This window comes from Euleptes europaea, chromosome 14, assembly GCF_029931775.1.
Source record: "Euleptes europaea isolate rEulEur1 chromosome 14, rEulEur1.hap1, whole genome shotgun sequence".
NCBI lineage: Eukaryota > Metazoa > Chordata > Lepidosauria > Squamata > Sphaerodactylidae > Euleptes > Euleptes europaea.
This window is the reverse complement of record NC_079325.1, coordinates 31731112-31751778: the sequence shown is the minus strand read 5'-3', so window position 1 is coordinate 31751778 and position 20667 is coordinate 31731112. Positions and strand designations below refer to the sequence as shown.

Genomic DNA, 20667 nt, shown 5'->3' with positions numbered 1-20667 from the left:
TTGTGGAGGACACAGACTTTTGTTCTTAGGGTGTTGAAGCAAAATCTTTCCAAAGGTATTTACATTACAAACCTTTATTGGCTTTATAACAGTTGAAGTGTCAGGATTTTCCCTCCAAGAATCTTGTTCTTCCTACAGGGAATTTAGCGAGGCATATATGGGGGTAATTTCCTGTTGTTATTGCAGCAATCCTGTGTGATAGCTTAGGTTGAGAGTAAGGACTGGCCCAGTCGCAATCAGTGAGCTTTGTGGTTGAGTGGAAAGTGTCTATTCTGATACCTCTGGTACATCTCCAGCATCCTGTTTGCAACACTTTCCACCCTTTCACACTGCCTGGCGTCTGCAATCGTAATTGTTAAGGTTTATTACAGGATCCCAGGATCAAGCGTTCATGCTAAAGTGCCCAGCATTCTTGAAGGATAGTGTGTAAGGGTCTGCCTCTGCTGGGTAATGGTTGTGCCTGGCATCACTGTTCATGAAGAGGGGTAAAATACCCAACTGTGACTTAAAGCAGGAAAAAGTATTATGTGAACTGAGTTCAAATTGAAGTATGCTTTCTGGTTGTATTTAACTGTTTTTGCTAAACTTCCTTTTGTTGCCAATGATTCTGAAATTGCTTTCCATGTTACAATTTCACCCACTCAATTTGTAGATCATTCTTTTGATGGAATATCCATAAAACTGGAGGAAGGTGCCTATGACATAATGCTTAATTCTACAAGTTGTCTTCATCTTAGCAAATTAATTTAAATGAGCCCTGCCTCTTTAACATGTAGCTTATTGCTTTCCATTCAAAAGGATGACCATGTTTCCCACTGCTTTGTCCCTGTTTTTGACATTTGGTAAGCTCCTGTTGCTGTTTGGTATTATGGGGTTTCTTTGCTATCCAACTAATACCTGGCAACATGTGAGCATCGGCCCTGTCAGGTGGATCAGTAGGTGGATCAGTTGGGTTCCACTTTAGTGAGAAGCTACTATTGTGAGATCAGTTTAAAGAAACAGTAAGTTGTAAAATAGGAAAAGGAAAAAGAGGGAAAGCTGCATGGAGTAAATTGAAAATCTGTATGTAGATGTATTCTGCTTCCTTGTCAGGGAGTCTTAACAACAGAAGGAAGTTCTGTTCCTTCACTCATTAAAACAGCAGTAGTGGACTGGCCAATTGACAGCTTTAGTGGTCATTTTATAACCTGATCTCCTTTTATTTCACATAGTATCTACTTGGGGCATAAATTAGCTGTCTTCAGCCAGACTTGCTTTGTTCCTGAGAAGCAGGCACACAGACATGCACTCATCCTTACCTGTATCTCAAATGGCCTTTGAAACTCTTGACAAGATTCAAGAGCATTGTAAGCATTGTGGGCTTGGTAGGGTAGTCACCTGATCTAAAAAATTCTGTGAACTGATCAGTTAAAACTCACCCAATAGATTTAAATCTGTAAAATGTGCACTTGAATCAAAGCAACGCAGCAGAAAAAAGCATACATGTATGCACATGGTACAGAAGGCAACATCACTGTAGAGGAGGTATTTCTCTTCCCGGGTGAGAGAGAAGCAGGGATGCTTCTTATTAGATGGGTCTTTTCACCAACCGTTGTATATAAACAGTGGACAGTTTTTTTAAAAAAAATCCTGCTACCTGATTACTTAGGCACACCTTTTTCATCAGTCGAAAAGTTTTTAATTGAAGGTTCTAAAAATTAATAGAGTAAATGTTGCAGCTATAAACAGCTGGGGTGGTTCAATCTGCAATCGACAGTAATGGACCAAGACATGTAATGAACTTGTAATACCACTATTTGAGCAAATGCTTGATTTAATCCTTTTCAGGGATTCAAAAGCAGATACAAACTGTCTGCACCTCTGTAGCATGCACACACCTTCAGCTACTAAGTAGTGTTTTGTGTGTGTTAACAAGATGTCAAACACAGATTAGATTGTTTTGATGGAAAGCAGTAGCAACATAATAAAGAGTTGCAGTTTCTGGCAATGATCTGCATGCAATAATCAAGGATTGGTGTGTGGGGGGGTTACTTAACAAAAGGGTTTCTGATCCCTCTTCTGGTTTCACTACCTTCTGCTGATTGAAGTGGAAACCTGGGCTGCTTCCACACGGATGTCTTGCTCCAGTTCTGTGTCTAAACAACCGTGGAGTATTTCGTGGGGGGAGCTTGCACGCATCATTTCATCATCCACTTTATGTGCTTCCTTCTGGTTTGCTGCAGTCTTTCTCAAACCTGGTTTGGTATGAGCTTTTTAGGAAAGACTGAAGTCTTTCCATGCCACGTGGATGGGGAGGTGTACATTTTTGCAGGGCCTGCCCACGTCAGCTCCATTTTCCTTGCCTCGGTCCCCAATGGGTGTTATCTCCCCCCACCCACCACCAGAGGGCTTTTTCAGACTTTTAAAAAAAATCAGTAATTTACATTTCTCTGTAACTTAACACTATCGATTAATTACTGGTTCCATTCAAACAGAGTTTTTGCTCAGTGTGAACAGCTGTATGCCCCTACTTTGTGTGTGGGTTTTTTTCTTTCCCATACAGTGATGTCATGCTAATTCCAAGCACAACTCATGGGGCTTCTTGGGATTCCTGTTTAAGCTGGAGCAAAGGAAAATCTTCCTGTGTTCAGTCTTACATGGGAAATGTGGGGTGGTTGCAGTTGGAACTTCCGTGTTGAAGTTCTGCCGACAGCTAGTCTATATTCAAAATAACAGAGCTCAGCTCTATATTTCTCCTTCCCCTTCCAGCCTTTTTGTATGCTTTCCCCCCACCCTCTCTGTATTCACAGCAGAACCACAGCGTCCCTTTAACTGGCTCTCAGCTGTGAAGAAAGGGGGTGTGTCAGCCGTGATAGTTGACATTTCTGTGCCCACATTAAGAGCAGTGAGCCGTACAGTCTCCGAGGATAGCGCCCCCATTCACATCCACCCTTCCTACTGCTGATGTTATAGTAGAGGTGCCATTTCAAACACAGCTACTGTGTTTGTTTTTTAAAGCCTGCAAAGCCCTTTAGAGAGAAGGAGTTGAATGGCAGCTGCAGGGTGCTGGAGCAGATAGAGTGCAAGGGGAACAAAGTGAGCGCTGTTGCCATTACAAATGCCTCTGCATTTGCAGCAGCAAAGAGAGCGTCACTGTTCCCATGTGGAAGCAGCCCTACATGCAGGTATGAGGAGTTCTGACTTACTGGGATCCTGGACCTGGCTCAATATTGTTGGCAGTATCAACATGAAAGCAATGTTTAATGCAAGCCTTTAGAACTTGTTTAGCCAAATACCATTTTCAATGCTGATATCTTTTTTTTTTAAGATTAATGGGAACTCATAGCCAAAATGAGAGCAAATTAGATCAGTATAAAAAATGCCAAACGCAAGAGACAATGTGTGTTGCTTTACATGGTGAGAAATTGCATAATCATTTCACCTTTTTTTTAAAAAGAAGATCAACTAATCCCATGGTTCTGTAATCAGAATGTTCTTCGTAGAACACTAAAATATTTTCTTTGGCTCTGAATGCCAGGCAAAATATTTTAGCTTTCTTGACTCCTACGCAATTTTTATCTTCCTGTTATCACGTCTTTTTTAGGAAAAATATTGGCTGGCTTTGTAATAGACCCTTTGGTTTGGTCATTGCTTTGTATAAAAATGCACAGTTCACCACTTCAGCGCAATATCATCTTTTTCTGCTAAGGTGTGATTTATAAGCCAAATACTGAAAGCGCAATATCATCTCTTCCTGCTAATGTGTTTTATAAGCCAAATACACAAAGAAGTCCCTTCAGCAAAACTGTCTTGATGTAAGTGGTTTGGATGATTATGCCCTCAGAGGTAACCAGAGTTAATAACTGAAGCAAAAAATTGCCATGACCAAGTTGAATCTCAGTCTGGGAACCCGTGACTTAATAAGAATTTCATATGCTTTTTTACCAACAAGCAAAAAATCATCCTAATATTTAGCATTTTCTTAGTACTTCCAGTGTTCAGAATGCTTAGATATGTCATCACAATAATCTTTAGAACAGCCTTGTAAGGTAGGCCATTGTTTTTATCTCCATACTACAAATTGGGGACTGAAAGTGAGTAACTTGCCTAAGGCCACCTGGAGATATGATATTTGACTTGACTTCCTCCCAGACTACAGCTAATAAAGCTTTCTAATATTGCAGGAGAAGAAGGGAACTTTAAATGCCATATGCTAAAGTACTTCAGAATTGCACTATTGAAGACCTGGACTTGGCTGCATGGATTAAACATGCACACTCTAAAAAGAGTAGATTATCTCCCCACTGAAGGATGCATTTCTTTTCCACACTCAACCCATTCTCGCCCTTCATTTTTAGCCAAAGCACAATCCACTGAAAGACCTTTGGGCATTGCACATCAAGGACATCTTCCATTTTATTTTTCGGTAGAACTTGCATAGAACGTATTCCTAGTGGGTTGTGCCAATGACATCATAAAAAGTAAAGCTTCATGTTGGTACTGTGGCTTGGTGACTTTGGGCAAATCCAAGGGATGTGTATGCTGTTCTGCTTTGGATGGGTGTGCATAGTTACCACACCTAATGAAGCTTTCCAACACTGCAGGTAAGGACAAGAAAGGAAGTTGCAGCCTCTCCCGTGTGGACAGCACCACCTGCCTTTTCCCTGTTGAAGAGAAAGCCGTGGAGTACTACTTCGCATCTGATGCCAGGTCTGTGGCGCCCACTTAATTAGCAAGGATGACCCTGTGGCTGCTTTCCACATTGAGTGTTGGGGCGGAGGTTGAGCGAGGGGCTAATGTAGAAGTGGGCCGCTTCAGCAGTGAAGAGATCAGGGAGGAGAAAATAACATGAACCACAGGTTCATAATTAATATGCAGTTTATGCTATGGGTGCATGGCCAAGATATGCATATCACCTGAGAGTTAGGTCTGGTCGACCCATGCAGGAGAACTTATTTATTTATATATTTGATTTATACACTGCCCTTTCCCAGCAAAGCCAGGCTGACAACATATCACACACACACATATCATATAAAATTCAAATATACAATTAAAACCATAAGCCTGATCTAAACTAACAGGTGTATAAGGGAAAACATTCCCACGTGTTGACAGGCCAAAAATGACAATGGAAGGCCACTAGCTAGGAGCAGTCTTATTGCTTCCGTGGGAAGGAGACAGAAAACCAAAAAGGGAAGGGGAAAAGAAAACAAAAAGGGAAAGGAAAGGAAAAGAGGAAGGGAAGAGGGTAGGAAGGGGAGGGGGAGATGGGAATGAGATGGGGAATACGATGTCAGAGCCCTAACATTGGTACAGTGGACTCTACCACTTCATGTTCTAGGTGGCACATCAGATTTTGGAACGATCCCCTACGTTAAAAGGCTCCCTGCAGGTAGAAGTCAACACAGCAGGCCAAGAACAGGGGATATCAACATTCTCCCTGTTGTACTAAGTTTCTGTTTGCATGGAATTTTTTAATATATTGCAACATTCAAAGCTGGAATCAGCCCCCTCCTTCCCCCCACACACTAGTGCAATTAGTTTTACTCTCTTAGAACTCTGTCCTTTCATTATCTTACGTATATGAACAAGTCTTAAATTAGTGGACTACTGGAGTGCAGTAGGGCTTGAACTCCGGATGCCGGGGATCAGATCCATGGCTCAGCTATGCATCAAACATCATGTTTAGCCACTCTTATAGAGGTTGTGAGGATGTTACTCTGAAATCCTCAGAGGCAAGGTGGAAAGCCAGCGTGGCAAACACATGCTACCTCGTGTGATACAGCAGGGAAAGGTTTGTGTTGAAGAAATTTAGGTATTGGCATTGACCTAGTTTATGAACACCTCCAGCATCTGGTATGCTTTCAGATGAAAGAGGAATTATTATAAATCAGAAAGCAGATACATGATCATGTGCTTTTCATCTAAAATGACACAGGGGCCTTGATGAACCCTATAGGAGCTGAAAGGTGGTTTACGGTCAGATCCCATGTTAGACTGTAGACTTAATGTTGCTGTCATCAGTGGTCAACTATGCTTTCCCTTTCACTCCCACCATCCGGCACCATTCTCACCTTTCTTACAGTGCAGTTATTGAACACACCAACAGAGTGATTTTCCTAGAAGATGACGATGTGGCAGCTGTCGTTGACGGCCGCCTCTCCATCCATCGAATCAAGCGCACAGCTGGTGATCATTCTGGCCGTGCCGTTCAGACCCTGCAGATGGAACTCCAGCAGATCATGAAGGGTATGCTTTTGTGACCAGGACTTTCCAAACTTCACTTTCTTTGCCAGTCTCCCTCAGAGAGGCTCAGTCTCCCTTGTATCCTTCTATTCCTTGGCCTGCTGCGTACTTGCCCTACCAGCCATAGCTTCCTCACCGGCTTTCAGCCAGTCTTGGCCATGTGTGTGAGGGACCAGGCAGAGGTGCTGTTTTCCCTCCACATCTCCGCCAGGCTTCCTTTTCTCACTCTGGGGAGGGAGGCTGGCACCACACTTCAGGGAAACCTTGTGTTGAGGATTTCCTCCACTTAAATGGGAGACCACTTCCTGCCACTTGGGAGTTAAGAATGGAGAGTAGAACTGGGCATTGTTCCTCATAGTAGCAAAAACACATTTTAATTTCCAGACTGGCCCTCAGTGCTCTGTGAAGTAGTAGTTTTGGGGATTGGAACTGGCTACACTCTCCGTGTCTCTTCCTGCTCATTCAGGCTTACTTTCTAGCACAGATTTTTCCAGGCCGCTCTAGTCCTCCCGTCTGTCTTTCTGGTTTCTGACTAACAAAATTTCTGGCAGGGTATGAACTTTCGTGAGCTACAGCTCAGTTCTTCAGATACAGCTGGTGTATCTGAAGAAGTGAGCTGTGGCTCACGAAAGCTCATACCCTGCCAGAAATTTTGTTGGTCGTTAAGGTGCTACTGGACTCTTGCTCTTTTCTACTGCTATTGACAGACGAACACAGCTACCCATCGTGGTTTCTGACTGTCACTATTCAGTGTTTATCCCTCACCACGCTATATTCTAGACTAGAGGTTCCCAGTCTCCTTGGAGCATTTGGTGCTCTGCGAAACATCTCCTAGTGCTCCATGAAGAGATTGGAAAGAAAAATACTACTGTCATTCAGTTTAGTATATAGATGCTAGGTGAAAATTAGTGCTCCATGACAAATTTCTCTCCTGAAGTGCTCCATGACTCAAAAAGTTTGGGAACCTCTGTTCTAGACTGTAAGTTCCTGTTCAGCAACTAGCGCACTACACACCGCAGCAGGACTTGGGTTTTATATCCAGCTTTCAGCTCTAGCTTATTCCTTGTGTTGGAGGGTGGTGAAATGGGTTTCCCCCACGCTGTGTTGGGGTGATGCTATCAACAGAATCAAAGTTAGAACTGTATTTCCCACACTGTGTATCTTTTATTTTCTTAAAGGTAACTTCAGTTCATTTATGCAGAAGGAAATTTTTGAGCAGCCAGAATCTGTTTTTAACACCATGAGAGGAAGGGTCAACTTTGATGACTACACTGGTAAGTTTGGGAGTTCATAATTTGGGTATACATTAGTGCCTGTTAAAATGTAACTCGTGGCTACAGGTTATAGTTCTTTATATGCTCATTTTAAGCATCATTTTGCCTTTAGCAAATGCATTTTCTGGGATTGCTTTAGGAGAGATGGCATTGAACCATTTCCTCCCCTACCATCTCCCAGCTGGAGAAATCCACCCCCAAAAATGCTTTTACTCCTGCTGAGGAAAACATACTTTTTTCGCTATCTGGGAGAGAAAATCCATTCATACCCCCCCCCCATCTCCTCCTACAGGCTATGTAGTGAGTAGGGCTACACTTGGTACTAACCTGCATGACAGTCAGTATGCAGGGTTAGCCACCTTTCTCTCTTTATGTTTCCCAGATGATATCACTTGAAACCCATTATATCAGACCTTTCCCTGTTGTTGCAGGAGGGGTATAGCACCTGACTATGTTTGAACCAACAAAATAACCTTGAAGATCATTGTTTGGTTGTTTTGTTCAGTTAATTTTCTGTGCTAGAAATAATATCTAAACCTTTCTGTCTTTATTTGTAACAGTCAATCTTGGGGGTTTGAAAGATCACATTAAGGAGATCCAGAGGTGTCGACGTCTGATCCTTATTGCTTGTGGGACAAGTTACCATGCTGGAGTTGCAGTAAGTGCATCAGTCTCCCAATTTGCAACAGGACCACACGGGGGGTGGGGAGGGAGAAATGGCTCGGGGGGGCTGCATATCGACTCTCAGCACTCACACAGGATGGGAGTAGGGGAGCTGTAGGGGCCAATTTACTAACCTGCAAAGCAGAGTGGGGGAAATCTTCTAGGAAGAGACCGGGTTCCATACAGTTGCATCATGAACCAAGCCGGTGTTGCTTCCACACAGGGACTTTTCCCTGCATAGAGAGCAGCACAGCCCCGCATTTAGGAGCATCCGCATGCTGTTGAGCTTATCCCAGTCATTATTCCTGAGGCTCCGGAGGTTGTCCTGTTTAAACCAGATCAAAAGGTAACCTCTTGATATGTTTCAGATAGGGAAAAGCTCTGCTTACAGCCCATGGAGGGCAGAGCTAAGCTCCCCTTGTCCTTCCTCCCTCCCTTCAGCTGCTACTGCTATTACAGCGTGGGCTCCTTTTTGCACCTCTATATGGAAGCAGACCAGATGAAAGTGTAGTGCTAGTCCATACCTGAGAACTTTATTTTGCAGTTAACTGGAAACTCTAAAAATTGTTGTAAAGTAGGACTGGGGGAAATGGAAAAATGGGGTAGGCAGTGGTACTCAGTGGTCTGAGAGGGTTCTTTGATTTATCAGGAATAAATCAGTGAACCAATGGTTTCAATACTGGCAAGAGAGGCTAATGTGGAAGTACCCAGAATCTCACTATGGGGTCTTGGTCCTGTCATAGTGCCTAAGCCAAATTCCCAATTCTGAAATGGGAACATCAGTGATCTAACACCTAGCATGGTTACACAGAAGGACCGTAAAGTTATGTGACCTCTTAAGGATCTATGGAAGTGATTATTTATAATCTAAGAGACTTCAAGAAAGATACCCTTTTTACAAGCATCTGTCTTGTTCATGCTCAAATAATGTTTGAGCTGAATGAAGATCAAAGTACCCTTTTAAGCTATGGAACTTGATTAAATCATGTAAATTACATTTTATCTATAATTATTTCCTTTCCTTGAAGTTTGGTATTCCAAAGGCTCTCCATTTTTGGCAGTGCTTGAAACAATGTAAGCCTGGAAGATGTGGTGACTATTTTGGGGGGAGTACCCACAGTGAGAAGTCACTTTTTCTCTTTGTTTAAATAATGTTAGGACGGAGGTTGGTGGCAGAAAAAGGGCATTCCCTCTGGGATTTGTCACATGAAGCAGTTGTTTCAAAGGCTGAGGAGTTCGTAATGTTCTTCTTTTTGTTTTCACCAGACACGTCAAGTGCTGGAAGAATTGACTGAATTGCCTGTCATGGTGGAACTAGCTAGTGACTTCTTGGACAGAAACACTCCAGTCTTTAGAGATGATGTCTGCTTTTTCATCAGCCAGTCAGGTAAGGCCTGTGTCCTGGAAATGTTGGGCTGGTTGACCACCATGAGTTTCATCTGGTGGACTGATATGAGAAGGTCAGACTGAGAACAACACAAGAACAACTTTTGCTAGGGTAGATTGGCCGCTGGTATAACTTACAATCTTTGATTCTGGATGCTGCAAAGGAAGGTTTCAATCCATTGGAGGTCAGGAATACATGCCCAGTTAAAATTTTCTATGCAGGAACTCTTAGTATGACGTACTTCTTAACCATCCCATCCCATTGTCTTTTAAAAAGAAAACTGGGCATGGTTCTAGTGCTAATAATGATTTTAAGAATACAACACACACAAGTTTTCCTGGACAAAATGTAATTTTCGTTCCCAGAACAAAATTGAAACCAAAGAGAGTCAGAGCTCTGTGCAAATGTAGTGAAGCATAGTACGTTTAGTACGCAAAGGGGAGAAGCAGAATTTTGCACTTATATTAAACTTTAGATATTAGTTACAAATTTAGATCCTACGGATCCTTGTAAATGAGTGTCTGTCTGGCCTGGCCTGCGCATGTGCAGTACCCATGTGTAATGAAGGGAGCTCTGACTCTCTAAAACTCATATCCTTAAAAATCTTGCTGGTCTCTAAGGTGCTGCTGGACTCATATCTAGCTGCTCGTTTGTATGAATGCTTTGTAACACTCCAACCACACTGTTCCACTGTGGTGCTATATGTTAAATTGATAACATCTACAGTCCCCATCCCCCTCCACTCAGCATGTGCGTCTAGTTTGCAACTCAGCTGTCACAGAAATCTCTCCCACCCTGTTTATTCTGGGAGCATTTTGTTTATGGAACTGAGCAGAAACAGTGTTCTTGGGAATTAGAAGCCTGTGAGAGCATGGCTGTTGTAATATACTACTTTCAGGACTGTAACCAGGCAACCTCCGTCTGTCCTAGTAGGTGAGACAGCGGACACCTTGATGGCCCTCCGGTACTGTAAGGAAAGAGGAGCTCTCACTGTTGGAATCACAAATACTGTTGGTAGCTCCATATCCCGGGAGACAGACTGTGGGGTGCACATCAATGCTGGACCAGAGATTGGTGTTGCCAGCACAAAGGTGAGTTTTCCTTGCATAGCTAGAAATTTTAACCTTCTGCACCCAAGCAGGTCTAATTTATGTTGTCTGAATAAATGTAGGTTTGACTGTCTTGTTAATGCACTTGGCACAATGGAATCCCAAATTTTAATGCATTTTGGAATTTATAAAACAGAGGTTTTCTCATGAGGTTTGCTAGCATGACAAGATGTGGAGTTTTTAGCCACTGTATCTCACTATTCAGCAACAGTATATCTTCTGGACCTAGCTGTACAATGCGTTTTTCCGAAGTCAGGTCAGCAGGTGTTCTGTGTTTCCAAGGTACTTGCAAGCGAAATTCTGATCAGGATTATGGGGAGGGGGCTTAGTTTAGTTCATGCAGGTTTCCTGACTCTGAGAAGCCTACTACTTTGCCCTGTGTACTGTGTGTGTACAGATAACTTGTACTGGGGGAACCTAATACATAGTTTTCCCCCAACTGTGAAAAATAGTGGTCTCCTAGAGCTGGGGCTGTTTCTGCTGAGTGTATTTGGTTAATGTAGAAAAACAAGAGTTAGTTTTTATATGCCAACTTTCTTTATCACTTAAGGAAGAATCAAACTGGCTTACAATCATCTTCCCTTCCCCTCCTCACAACAGACACCCTGTGAGGTAGGATGGGCTGAGAGAGCTCTAAGAGAGCTGTGCCTAGCCCAAGGTCACCCAGCTGGCTTCATGTGTAGGAGTGGGGAATCAGGACCCTGCCATTGCTTTATCTGCCTTGCAGGAGAAAGGGTTTGTTTTCTGTCTGGAACTGGCTAGCAGTGACCTTTTGCAACTGAAATAGTTTGTATGCTGTTTATTTAGGATGTCCTGTTGTGTGAATTATTTCTGTTGGTCTACATCAATCAAGTTTTATTTCGATACAATATAAGCTCTGAATAAAAATCAAAGTTAGGTTAAAATAATAAAATAAATAATAAACGTTAATGATTCTGGGAGGGATGATTTGAAGAAGAGGAGGAAAGATCTTCTATGGGGAAAGGTTTTCAATTAGCCGTTTACAAATCCCACTAGACCGGAGGCAAAATTTGGCTACTTTAATGGTTATCTCCGGAGAGGAGTCTGCTAAGAGACCACCCCAACCGGCTCATGCTTTTGTTTTATGTTGTGTGATTTTTAGTTCTATTTAAGAATTTAAGCTTTGGTAAATACTACCTATTAGCTGGAAAAGGAAAGATTGTTTCTTTGCCAACCAATACAAATATTAATCTGCCACGGAGCATTCCTGGAAGATTGCCGGTGTTTTTCTCTGATTCTTTGAGGAAACTTTTCCAGATGTCCGTGGCGGCTATATTTGTGGTATGGGGTGAGATCAGGATACAGATAATAATAGTCAAGGCAGCGTAAGTGGCAAATGGCTGCTTAAATCCCTTAAGGTAATTTTCATGCAAGTGGATAGTTCCACCAACTTTGAACTTAAATAATTTGTATTCTGTGAGGACTTACTGGGACCAGCCCCTCTGTCCCGTTTCAGTTTGTCTGTTTATTAGAGAAGTCTCTGACCAGTTAAAAATGAAAGAGTACAGGTGATACAGAAGGTGCGCTCCTTGTCTCAGGGAGGGGAGCATCCCCATTTCCCAACCTAGGCTTCCTCTTGAAGCCCCTCTTATGCTTCCAGGAGCTCCCAGCTGTATGAACTGCATCTAGAGAGAGATGCCCCTCACATTGTCTACTCCTTTCTGAATGTTCTCTGGCTATAGCTGTCCCTTCCCCCCTCCCTTAATTCTCTTTTAATCCAGTGCCAAACAGCCTCCAAGGTGTCTTTGCCCTCCCTTCCCAGGTACTGAAGCTATTTCCTTTTCTTAAGTTTCTAAGGCGTATTTAACAAATAGCTGGCCTTGGCCCAGTTTTTTTATGTTAGGGAAACAGCTGCTTGTTGTGGAGGAATTGCCATAATATTAAATTAGTCACGGCGTATGAGTTCACTTGTTGGTTCAGGTGTGAAAGGGTTTCATTGCAGTCGCAGGTCCATTTTATTTCAATCTAGATTAGCTCTTGGAAAATATTTGTGTTGCAACACACAGCGTTAAAAGAGGAATTGTGCTAGCACGCACTGGCTAAAAGCATGAGCAGTTCCATTTCTGGGCCACTCTGGCTTAACCACGGTCTCACATAAGGCACAATTGTGTTACCCTGGCCAAAGTGTGGTTGTTAAAACAAGCTTCACATTCTGGTTTGAGCTACCCTAACTAACCAGAGTTATGCCATTGCCTGCATTTGGATGACCAGTTAGCTATGGTTAATTTAATTAAACTGTGGGTAAGTGTTAACATCTGAACCTGCTTCATTGTTTCACTTTAGTATGCGGCCATGTTTCCCAGGAACTCAGAGAGCTGTACATGGACATTTCCCAATTTATCTTCATAAACCCTGTTGTGTCAATTAGCAACTCGCTCACAGCTACACACTGAGCAATCTGGGCTGAGCTGGGATTGAAGGCTAACTCTCCCTTCTCCCACGGCCAACACTCCGTCCTCGACATTCCACTAGCATGTGTCCAGCACTCAGAAAGAAATACCTTACTGTGTTTGTTTTGCTCTGGGACAGTATCAAGTTGTGTCTTTTATTTAGTGGCAGCACTTCATGATGCAACTGTTTGGGTTCCTAAGCCGGCTGGCAGAGCACCAAAACTACCAGATGTAGAACATAGCATTCTTCTCCCACTTACTGGAGTGCGTAATCACTAAGATAAGGCGTTGACAATGCTCAGGGAAAACTGTCTCGGCTAGGCCGATGAAAAAGGCAATTAATGGAAGTCATGGCACAATGATGTCTTCCTTCCAAGCAAGTTACTGCACTTGATTGCTATTCATAGTTTGTGGAAAATAGCCCCTACAGTTTGGCAGACATGGTGATATATATGATCTGTATCAGTGGGTCTGATAAGCTGTAACTACTCTGCTAGAGCTCAGAATCAGAGGTAATGTTGTTCTCCCCCCACTTCCCCTCGATCTTCTGTTCTTTCACAAGGTTGGGGACTTAATGTTAGCAAAGCTTTATAAGCGTGTTGACCTGTTGTCTAGTTTCCTTGCAGACAGGAGGGGTCAGGAGTTGAGTATGCATTGGCAATATGCTCCAAGGTGCTCAGTGAAGCTCCCGTAGGAGTCCTTCTGAGGCTTGAGTTAACTCTTTCTGCTACCATTGTGGGAGCTGTTTCCATGTGGTATGTTTCCCCACTGCTTTGGTAAGAGTGTGAAAATAGGACCCCTATGGGCCGATTGCATGGTTCCATCCCACCCACTCATTGTTTCATGAAGATGTAGCACGTAAGAAAAGCCATGCTGGATCAGACTGAGGCCCATCACGTCCAGCAGTCTGTTCGCAGTGGCCAACCAGGTGCCTCTTGGAATCCCACAAACAAGACAAGTGCAGCAGCATCTTGCCTGTGTTCCACAGCACCTATTATAATAGAGAACCACATTGCTGGGCCTGCCACTTTGGCCCCTGTGTTCAAACACTATCCTGAGCAGAGTGGGAAGATGCCTTCCCTGGGATAATTCCCCATGTCCTGAAGTAAAGTGAGTAGCCACATAGGTGACAATGCAGTTACCTGAGGGACTGATGTCTGCTTTCATGATGGAAGAGCCACTTCCTTTTCTGATACATTTTAGGAAAGAACTGTTGGAGGTGGGCCAGAGGCAGATAAGCTTTCAGAGCATCTTCAGTTCTTCCACTTTTAAGGAGCGAGTTTCAGGTAACTTGAAATGTTTTGGAAGATTCTGTAACCTCAGTGATACTTCTCTTCCCTAGGCCTACACGAGCCAGTTTGTTTCACTAGTGATGTTCGCTCTCATGATGTGCGACGATAGAATTTCTGTGCAAGAGAGACGGAAAGAAATAATGCGAGGCCTCAAGTTATTGCCAGGTATGTACAAATGCCCCACTGCAAGATGATACAGGGGAACCCTTTTGAAGCAAGGCAAATATGGGCCTGTTCCCAACTGAATTGTGCCTGTTGATATCAGAAGGCATGGTAGGGAATTATAGTTAAATTCCAGACCATCATGGCTTTATATCTTAGTTGCTACTGTTATGGGTTAATAGCTTTTAGAATAACACAGGCTTATCTGTTTGAAGTGGGAAATAAGATCCAGGAAGAAGCCTGACACTTTTGTTCTGATATATAAGCTGAGAAACAGCAGAATCAACAGGACAAATTTGCCATTTGAACCAGTTTGTCAAGTAATAAATTATTCCTGCCCCTCTCTCCCCTTTGTGTTCAGCACTGAGTTGCAGCAGGTGCGGTATGCAAAATTCCTTTAATCTGTACTTTTGAACTGATTGGACAACAGTTGTCTTGGAGGGAATTTTCTAATCTGTACCCCCAAGATTTTATTGGCCCAGGAAAGAAACTCCTAAACTAAAGGGCAAGTCCATAAAAGGGGCAGCTTGGAATTCAGCTGTATGACAGGACTTGGTTGTCAGGAGGCAGGCATATGCTACTGCATGTTGGGACATATGGAAGGTGTCAGGTGTTTGTCTTGGACCCATCCCTACAGACAGAGATGTATAAGCGCTGTAGGTAAAAATTAGCCAGTAAGTAGGTACCTTTTCTGTTTAGCCAGCGTGGTGTAGTGGTTAAGAGCAATGGGCTTGATTCTCCACTCCTCCGCATGAGCGGCGGACTCTAATCTGGTGAACTGGGTTGGTTTCCCTACTTCTACACATGAAGCCAGCTGAGTGATCTTGGGCAAGTCACAGTTCTCTTAGAGCTCTCTTAGCCTCACCTTACCTCACAAGGTGTCTGTGGTGGGTAGAGGAAGGGAAGGAGATTGTAAGCCGGTTTGATTCTCCTTAAAAGGTAGAGAAAATTGGTATATAAAAACCAACTCTTTAGTTTTGGCACTAGGGGTGTGCCTTGATATTTCAGAAAGAATGTGATTATAATTCTTCCAAAATTCCAAGTACTGGCATTGTTTCTGAAGTTTGTTTTTGGTAAATATTTTGAGTTTGAGAATATTGGGTATCAGTAGGCCTGATCTTGGTCTGGAGGCCAAGTCTACCACCCATTGAAAACAGCCCTAATACCCCACCCCCCCAAATCCCTAATTTTTTTGGGGGGTATTTCTGAAATGAAACAGGATTTGGGGCACTGTTTCAGATTGGAAATATCCAAATGCACACCCCTATAGGGCACTTGGGAATCTTGGTGCATAGAATTGAGCCTCAATACAAAAGGGGGAGTAAGCGGCTGGGAAAGCCAAAAGTTGGGAGAACCCATTACAGTAGCCTCCTGTCTACATGCTGTCAAAGGCAGCTGGGCATCATTTTGGCCACCTTGGTTCTTTGGCCACCAGAGTATAGCTTAGTGTATGAAAGGGAGCAAAATATTCACAAGTCATAGTAAACAATGCATATCTTTGGTTCCTAATCATTATAAGGTGCATGATATTATGAGGACAATATAGATATAATATGGTGGAAAGTGCTGGCTACTTATGGCAACCCCACAGTGTTATCAAGGCAAGAGATGTTTGAGAGGTAGTTTACCATTGCCAGCCTCTGCATAGCGACTCTGGGCTTCCTTGGTGGTCTCCCATCCAAATACTAACCAGAGCCAACCCTGCTTAGCTCCTGAGATCTGACGAGATCAGGCTAGCCTGGGCCATCCAGGTCAGGGCAGGTATATATACCACCATAAACACCACAGCAGTAGTATTGAGACCTGAATTGGGCAATTCAGGAAAGCAGTCTCCCATCTTAATATTTAGTATTGACGAAAGGTCCCTTTAAATCCCCCTGAGACATCTGATTATGATCAGGCTCTGAAGCCATGCACTGACGTGCAGATTGCATTATGGTTTTAAATACAGTAAACAGTTTTGTTTTCATGTACAAAAACAAATCTTCCCGAACGCATGTAACCGACGTGATGAGTAAGTAATACTCTCTGTATGTAATTATATCTGTATTTTGTATATTGTCTGTCTTTTGCTCCTCGCCATAGACTTGATTAAAGAAGTGCTGAGCATGGATGATGAGATCCAGAAACTGGCCACAGAGCTTTACCACCAGAAGTCTGTCCTCATTATGGGTCGTGGCTATCACTATGCAACATGCCTAGAAGGTGCTCTGGTAAGGAGCCTCCCTTTTCGGTCATGGATTAAAGGGGCTTAACCGGGGCCACGGTTCCAAGCGCAAAATGGAGAAGGGTAGAACAAAACTATAAGCTGCTTTGGGGAGAAAAGCAGGGTATAAAAAAGTAAACCTGGGATTGGACAAGAAAACCAAGAGGGAGAGAGGACACACTTTAAAAACGAGTTTCTGGTTCTTTGTGCTTGACAGTCTTCCAGCTGGCATACAGCTACTCAAAAGGTTTATGGAGCCCCTGCAGATGGCTTTTTGCTCATGAGCCACACTGGCAACCATCAGATATCTCTCCTAGCCTCCTCTACCTCCAGATATCTTATCTTGGGAGGAATATAGAATCTTCCATTGTGATATTTTGTAGACCAAGAAACATGACTCTTGCTGGGCTGCATCTTCATAGCAGTCACTGCAGAGCACATGGAGGGCCTAGAACAGAAGAGATAATATTTTGGGGGAGGGCCAGGGACTAATGCACTGCTGCTCTTCCCTAGAAAATCAAAGAGATCACATATATGCATTCAGAAGGTATTCTGGCTGGCGAGCTAAAGCATGGACCTCTTGCGCTGGTTGACAAGCTGATGCCGGTGATCATGATCATCATGAGGGACAACACATATGCCAAGTGCCAGAACGCTTTGCAGCAAGTTATGGCTCGGCAGGTGAGTGATGCCCAGGATTTTCCAAGCCCTGCACAGAGAGAAGCGAGTGTGTGCTTCCTCGGGTGTAACGTATTAGATGGGGGGAAACGAAAGATATCATTACAGTTGATAGTTGAAAAGAGGCATCCATTTCTCCCTCCCATCCATATGTGCTTTAGGGATTCTCTCCAGTTCACTTTCACAGTTACGTTTTGCTTTAATTCTGGACCGCAATGTGGTAGGCGCTGTTTTTCTTTGATCGCTGAGGAACAGAATTGGTGCTAAAGTGGCTGGCTTCAGTTCAGTTACCTGTTCAGTTCAGGACAAGAATGGGCAAGCTGAAGACACACTCACGAAGCTAGACATAATGGAGGCAGCTGCCTCAGTGGAGTGAGAGGAGGAGAAGCCTGTTGAAGGGAGTTGTTTCTTCCCTGTTCCCCCCACCTTACTTTGAGTCTTTAGTTGTAACTTCTGAGACAGGTTGGGAGCAAGCTGGGCTGTGGAGAAAGACTGAGGTGAAAGAAGTATGGGGGGGTGTCAGCTTTCTTTTTCCACATCCTTCTGTTATCAAAATTAGACCCCCTTCTTCATATGTAAAGGGCAGAAATGTGAATAGACAAGCACAACTGCCCCCTTGATGTTTGCTTTATCCTTAGTGATCATGCTGGGAAGGTAGGCATTAAAAATACAAATTCTAAAACTACTGAGTGACTGCTATGCTTGCGTGAGATTTAGAAAGAAAGAGTTGGGTTCTCTTGAGGTTCTAATGGATTCTGGAATGGCTGCAGTTCTGGTACCCCTGATTGCTGGGTTTCAGATTGATCACAAGCAATTTACATTAGGCTTTTATGGCTTTAAGTGAAACAGAATACATTGCGCCTTTATGTTTTCAAACGAAATTAAAATAAAATAAACCAAGAGAATGGTGGTAAATCCTGAAGCATGTCCGGTCAGTCAGGTGCCATTTTCTGTTTGGAATAGCAAAATGAACCATGCCTGAATGGAATAGAAGAAGAAGAGTTGGTTTTTATATGTGGATTTTCTCTACCTTTTAAGGAGGATTAAACTGGCTTACAATCTCTTTCCCTTCCTCTCCCCACAACAGACACCTTGTGAGGTAGGTGGGGCTGAGAGAGTTCAGAGAGAACTGTGATTAGCCTGAGTTCACCCAGCTGGCTTCATGTGGAGGATTGGGGAATCAAACCCAGTTCACTAGATTAGAATCCGGCGCTCATGTGTAGGAATGGGGACTCGAACCCGGTTCTCCAGATGAGAGCCCATCGCTCTTAACCACTACACCACGCTGGCTCTCCTTTGCTGAGGATCACCCAGTGTTACTTGGATGCATCAAAGGCGCATAGGGTTTGGAAGTCAAACCATTAATTTAACTGGTGTCCTATCTTACTGTGGTAATATAGTTTGTGCTTTTAGCTTCAACAAAAGGGAGTACTGCTTGGCGGACTGAATTTCAGCTGAGAGAAATATGCTGCTTCTTTCACACACACACACACACACACTAAAAAAAAAACGGATTTCTTTGCAACATTTCTTGATGCTTTGGCTTCTTCCAGGGACGACCTGTGGTGATTTGTGACAAGGAAGATATTGAGACCATCAAAAACAATAAGCGAACAATCAAAGTCCCTCACACTGTGGACTGTCTTCAGGGGATCCTGAGTGTTATCCCTTTACAGCTTCTGGCATTCCACCTTGCAGTCCTCAGGGGCTATGATGTAAGTAGTCCACATTCACAATCTGTAGTTCAGCCGGTTCCAGAAGGATGAGGCTGTTTTTCTTTCCTCTTCACACTAGTCCCATGAGGTGGGTCGCTCTTATTCCTTCCTTGGCAAGAGTTAATGGAGGATTGTTTAGCTAGAACTGTTTTTCTGGGTCCATCCTTTGGACTAACATAGACCCTTCATACTGAAGATGACACTAGTTTAGTACACTTCATTCTTAAATCTGTCTCTGCCACATTCACAGGTTAGGTTTTCTGTACTTCCTTAGAGGACTGGACACCTCCATGTTAGCAGCCCCTAAAAATTAAAGCCAGTTTGCACAGCAGGGCTACATAGTGAAGCATGCTGGCATTTTGAGTATTCAAAATGAGGAAACATGCCACATGTCAGTGGGTCTAGTTAAGAGTGTTGCTTCGGTGGCAACTTGTTTGGAAATTGTGTGTTTCCTTTTTGTAAACTAACTTTAATGTACCGTATATACTCGCGTATAAGCCGAGTTTTCAGCCCCAAAAAAGGGCTGAAAAAGCCGAACTTGGCTTATACGCGGGTCAATACGGTAGGGGAGGGGGGAGGAGGGAACTTACTGCCGCCGCCGCTGGGCCCACGCCGCTTCCTGCTGCCAAGAGCGGCCTGGGGCGGCCTCCTGCAGCTGCAGGGAGGCTACCCCGGCCCTCGCCCAGCCCCGCTGCCGCTACTTCTCACGGCCTGGGGCGGCCTGGGATGGCTGCCCCGGCCCTCGCCCGGCCGCGCCGCCGCTTCTCGCGGCCGGGGGCGGCCTCCTGCAGCTGCAGGGAGGCTGCCCCGGCCCTCGCCCAGTTGTGCCGCCGCCGCCAGGCCCGCGCAGCTTGCTGCCGGGAGCCCAGGTAAGCCTGCGGGGGGGGGGGGGGAGGGGTTATAAGCCGGCCCTCGGCTTATACGCGGGTGCCTAATTTTTCCCCATTTTTGGGGAGAAATTGGGCACCTTGGTTTATACACGGGTCGGCTTATACACGGGTATATACGGTATTAGCCCCATAATCTGAAGAAAGGCAGTATTCGGGGTTATAGGGAAATAGGAGAGGCTGTGGGAAAGAGTAGCTGCCTTATAACTTGTGTGAAAGATGGACCAGGCAAGACTTGGGATCAAGGTCAGTCCTTGCTGAAAATAAGAGAGCATAGAGCCTGCCACTTGTATTGGCGATGGGAGCTGTTGAAGAAAGGCCCAAGTCATACAATGCATTTAATTCACCCCCTCTGTTGTCATATAGAAGAGCGGAGAGCCGTGTTCACAAGCCTCTGAGACCTGCAGTTCTTCATGGCAATTCTGTTTGGGCCTATCAGCTTCAGTGGGATGAAGTTGGTTTAAGTACTGGTTTTAGTGGCTTATGAAGCAAACTAACCGCAAGAGGGCAACCCATGTATTTAATATGTAAAAAGGTAAAGGTCCCCTGTGCAAGCATCGGGTCATTCCTGACCCATGGGGTGACATCACATCCCGACCTCGGAAGGATGGAAGGCTGAGTCAACCTGGAGCCGGCTACCTGAAACCGACTTCCG

General features: G+C 44.1%; 1 protein-coding gene across 1 annotated transcript in view; it reads left to right on the top strand.

Annotated features, from left to right (window-relative positions):
* The window catches only part of GFPT1 (glutamine--fructose-6-phosphate transaminase 1), a 42487-nt gene that overhangs the window by 21561 nt on the left and 259 nt on the right, over positions 1-20667 (top strand). Inside the window, exons 11-20 of the mRNA XM_056860092.1 lie at positions 4584-4689; positions 6068-6231; positions 7407-7502; positions 8063-8160; positions 9432-9552; positions 10486-10643; positions 14415-14529; positions 16612-16739; positions 17246-17413; positions 18964-19125. Of these exons, the coding sequence (XP_056716070.1) occupies positions 4584-4689; positions 6068-6231; positions 7407-7502; positions 8063-8160; positions 9432-9552; positions 10486-10643; positions 14415-14529; positions 16612-16739; positions 17246-17413; positions 18964-19125 (1316 nt within the window). The remainder of the gene's footprint in view (positions 1-4583; positions 4690-6067; positions 6232-7406; positions 7503-8062; positions 8161-9431; positions 9553-10485; positions 10644-14414; positions 14530-16611; positions 16740-17245; positions 17414-18963; positions 19126-20667) is intronic.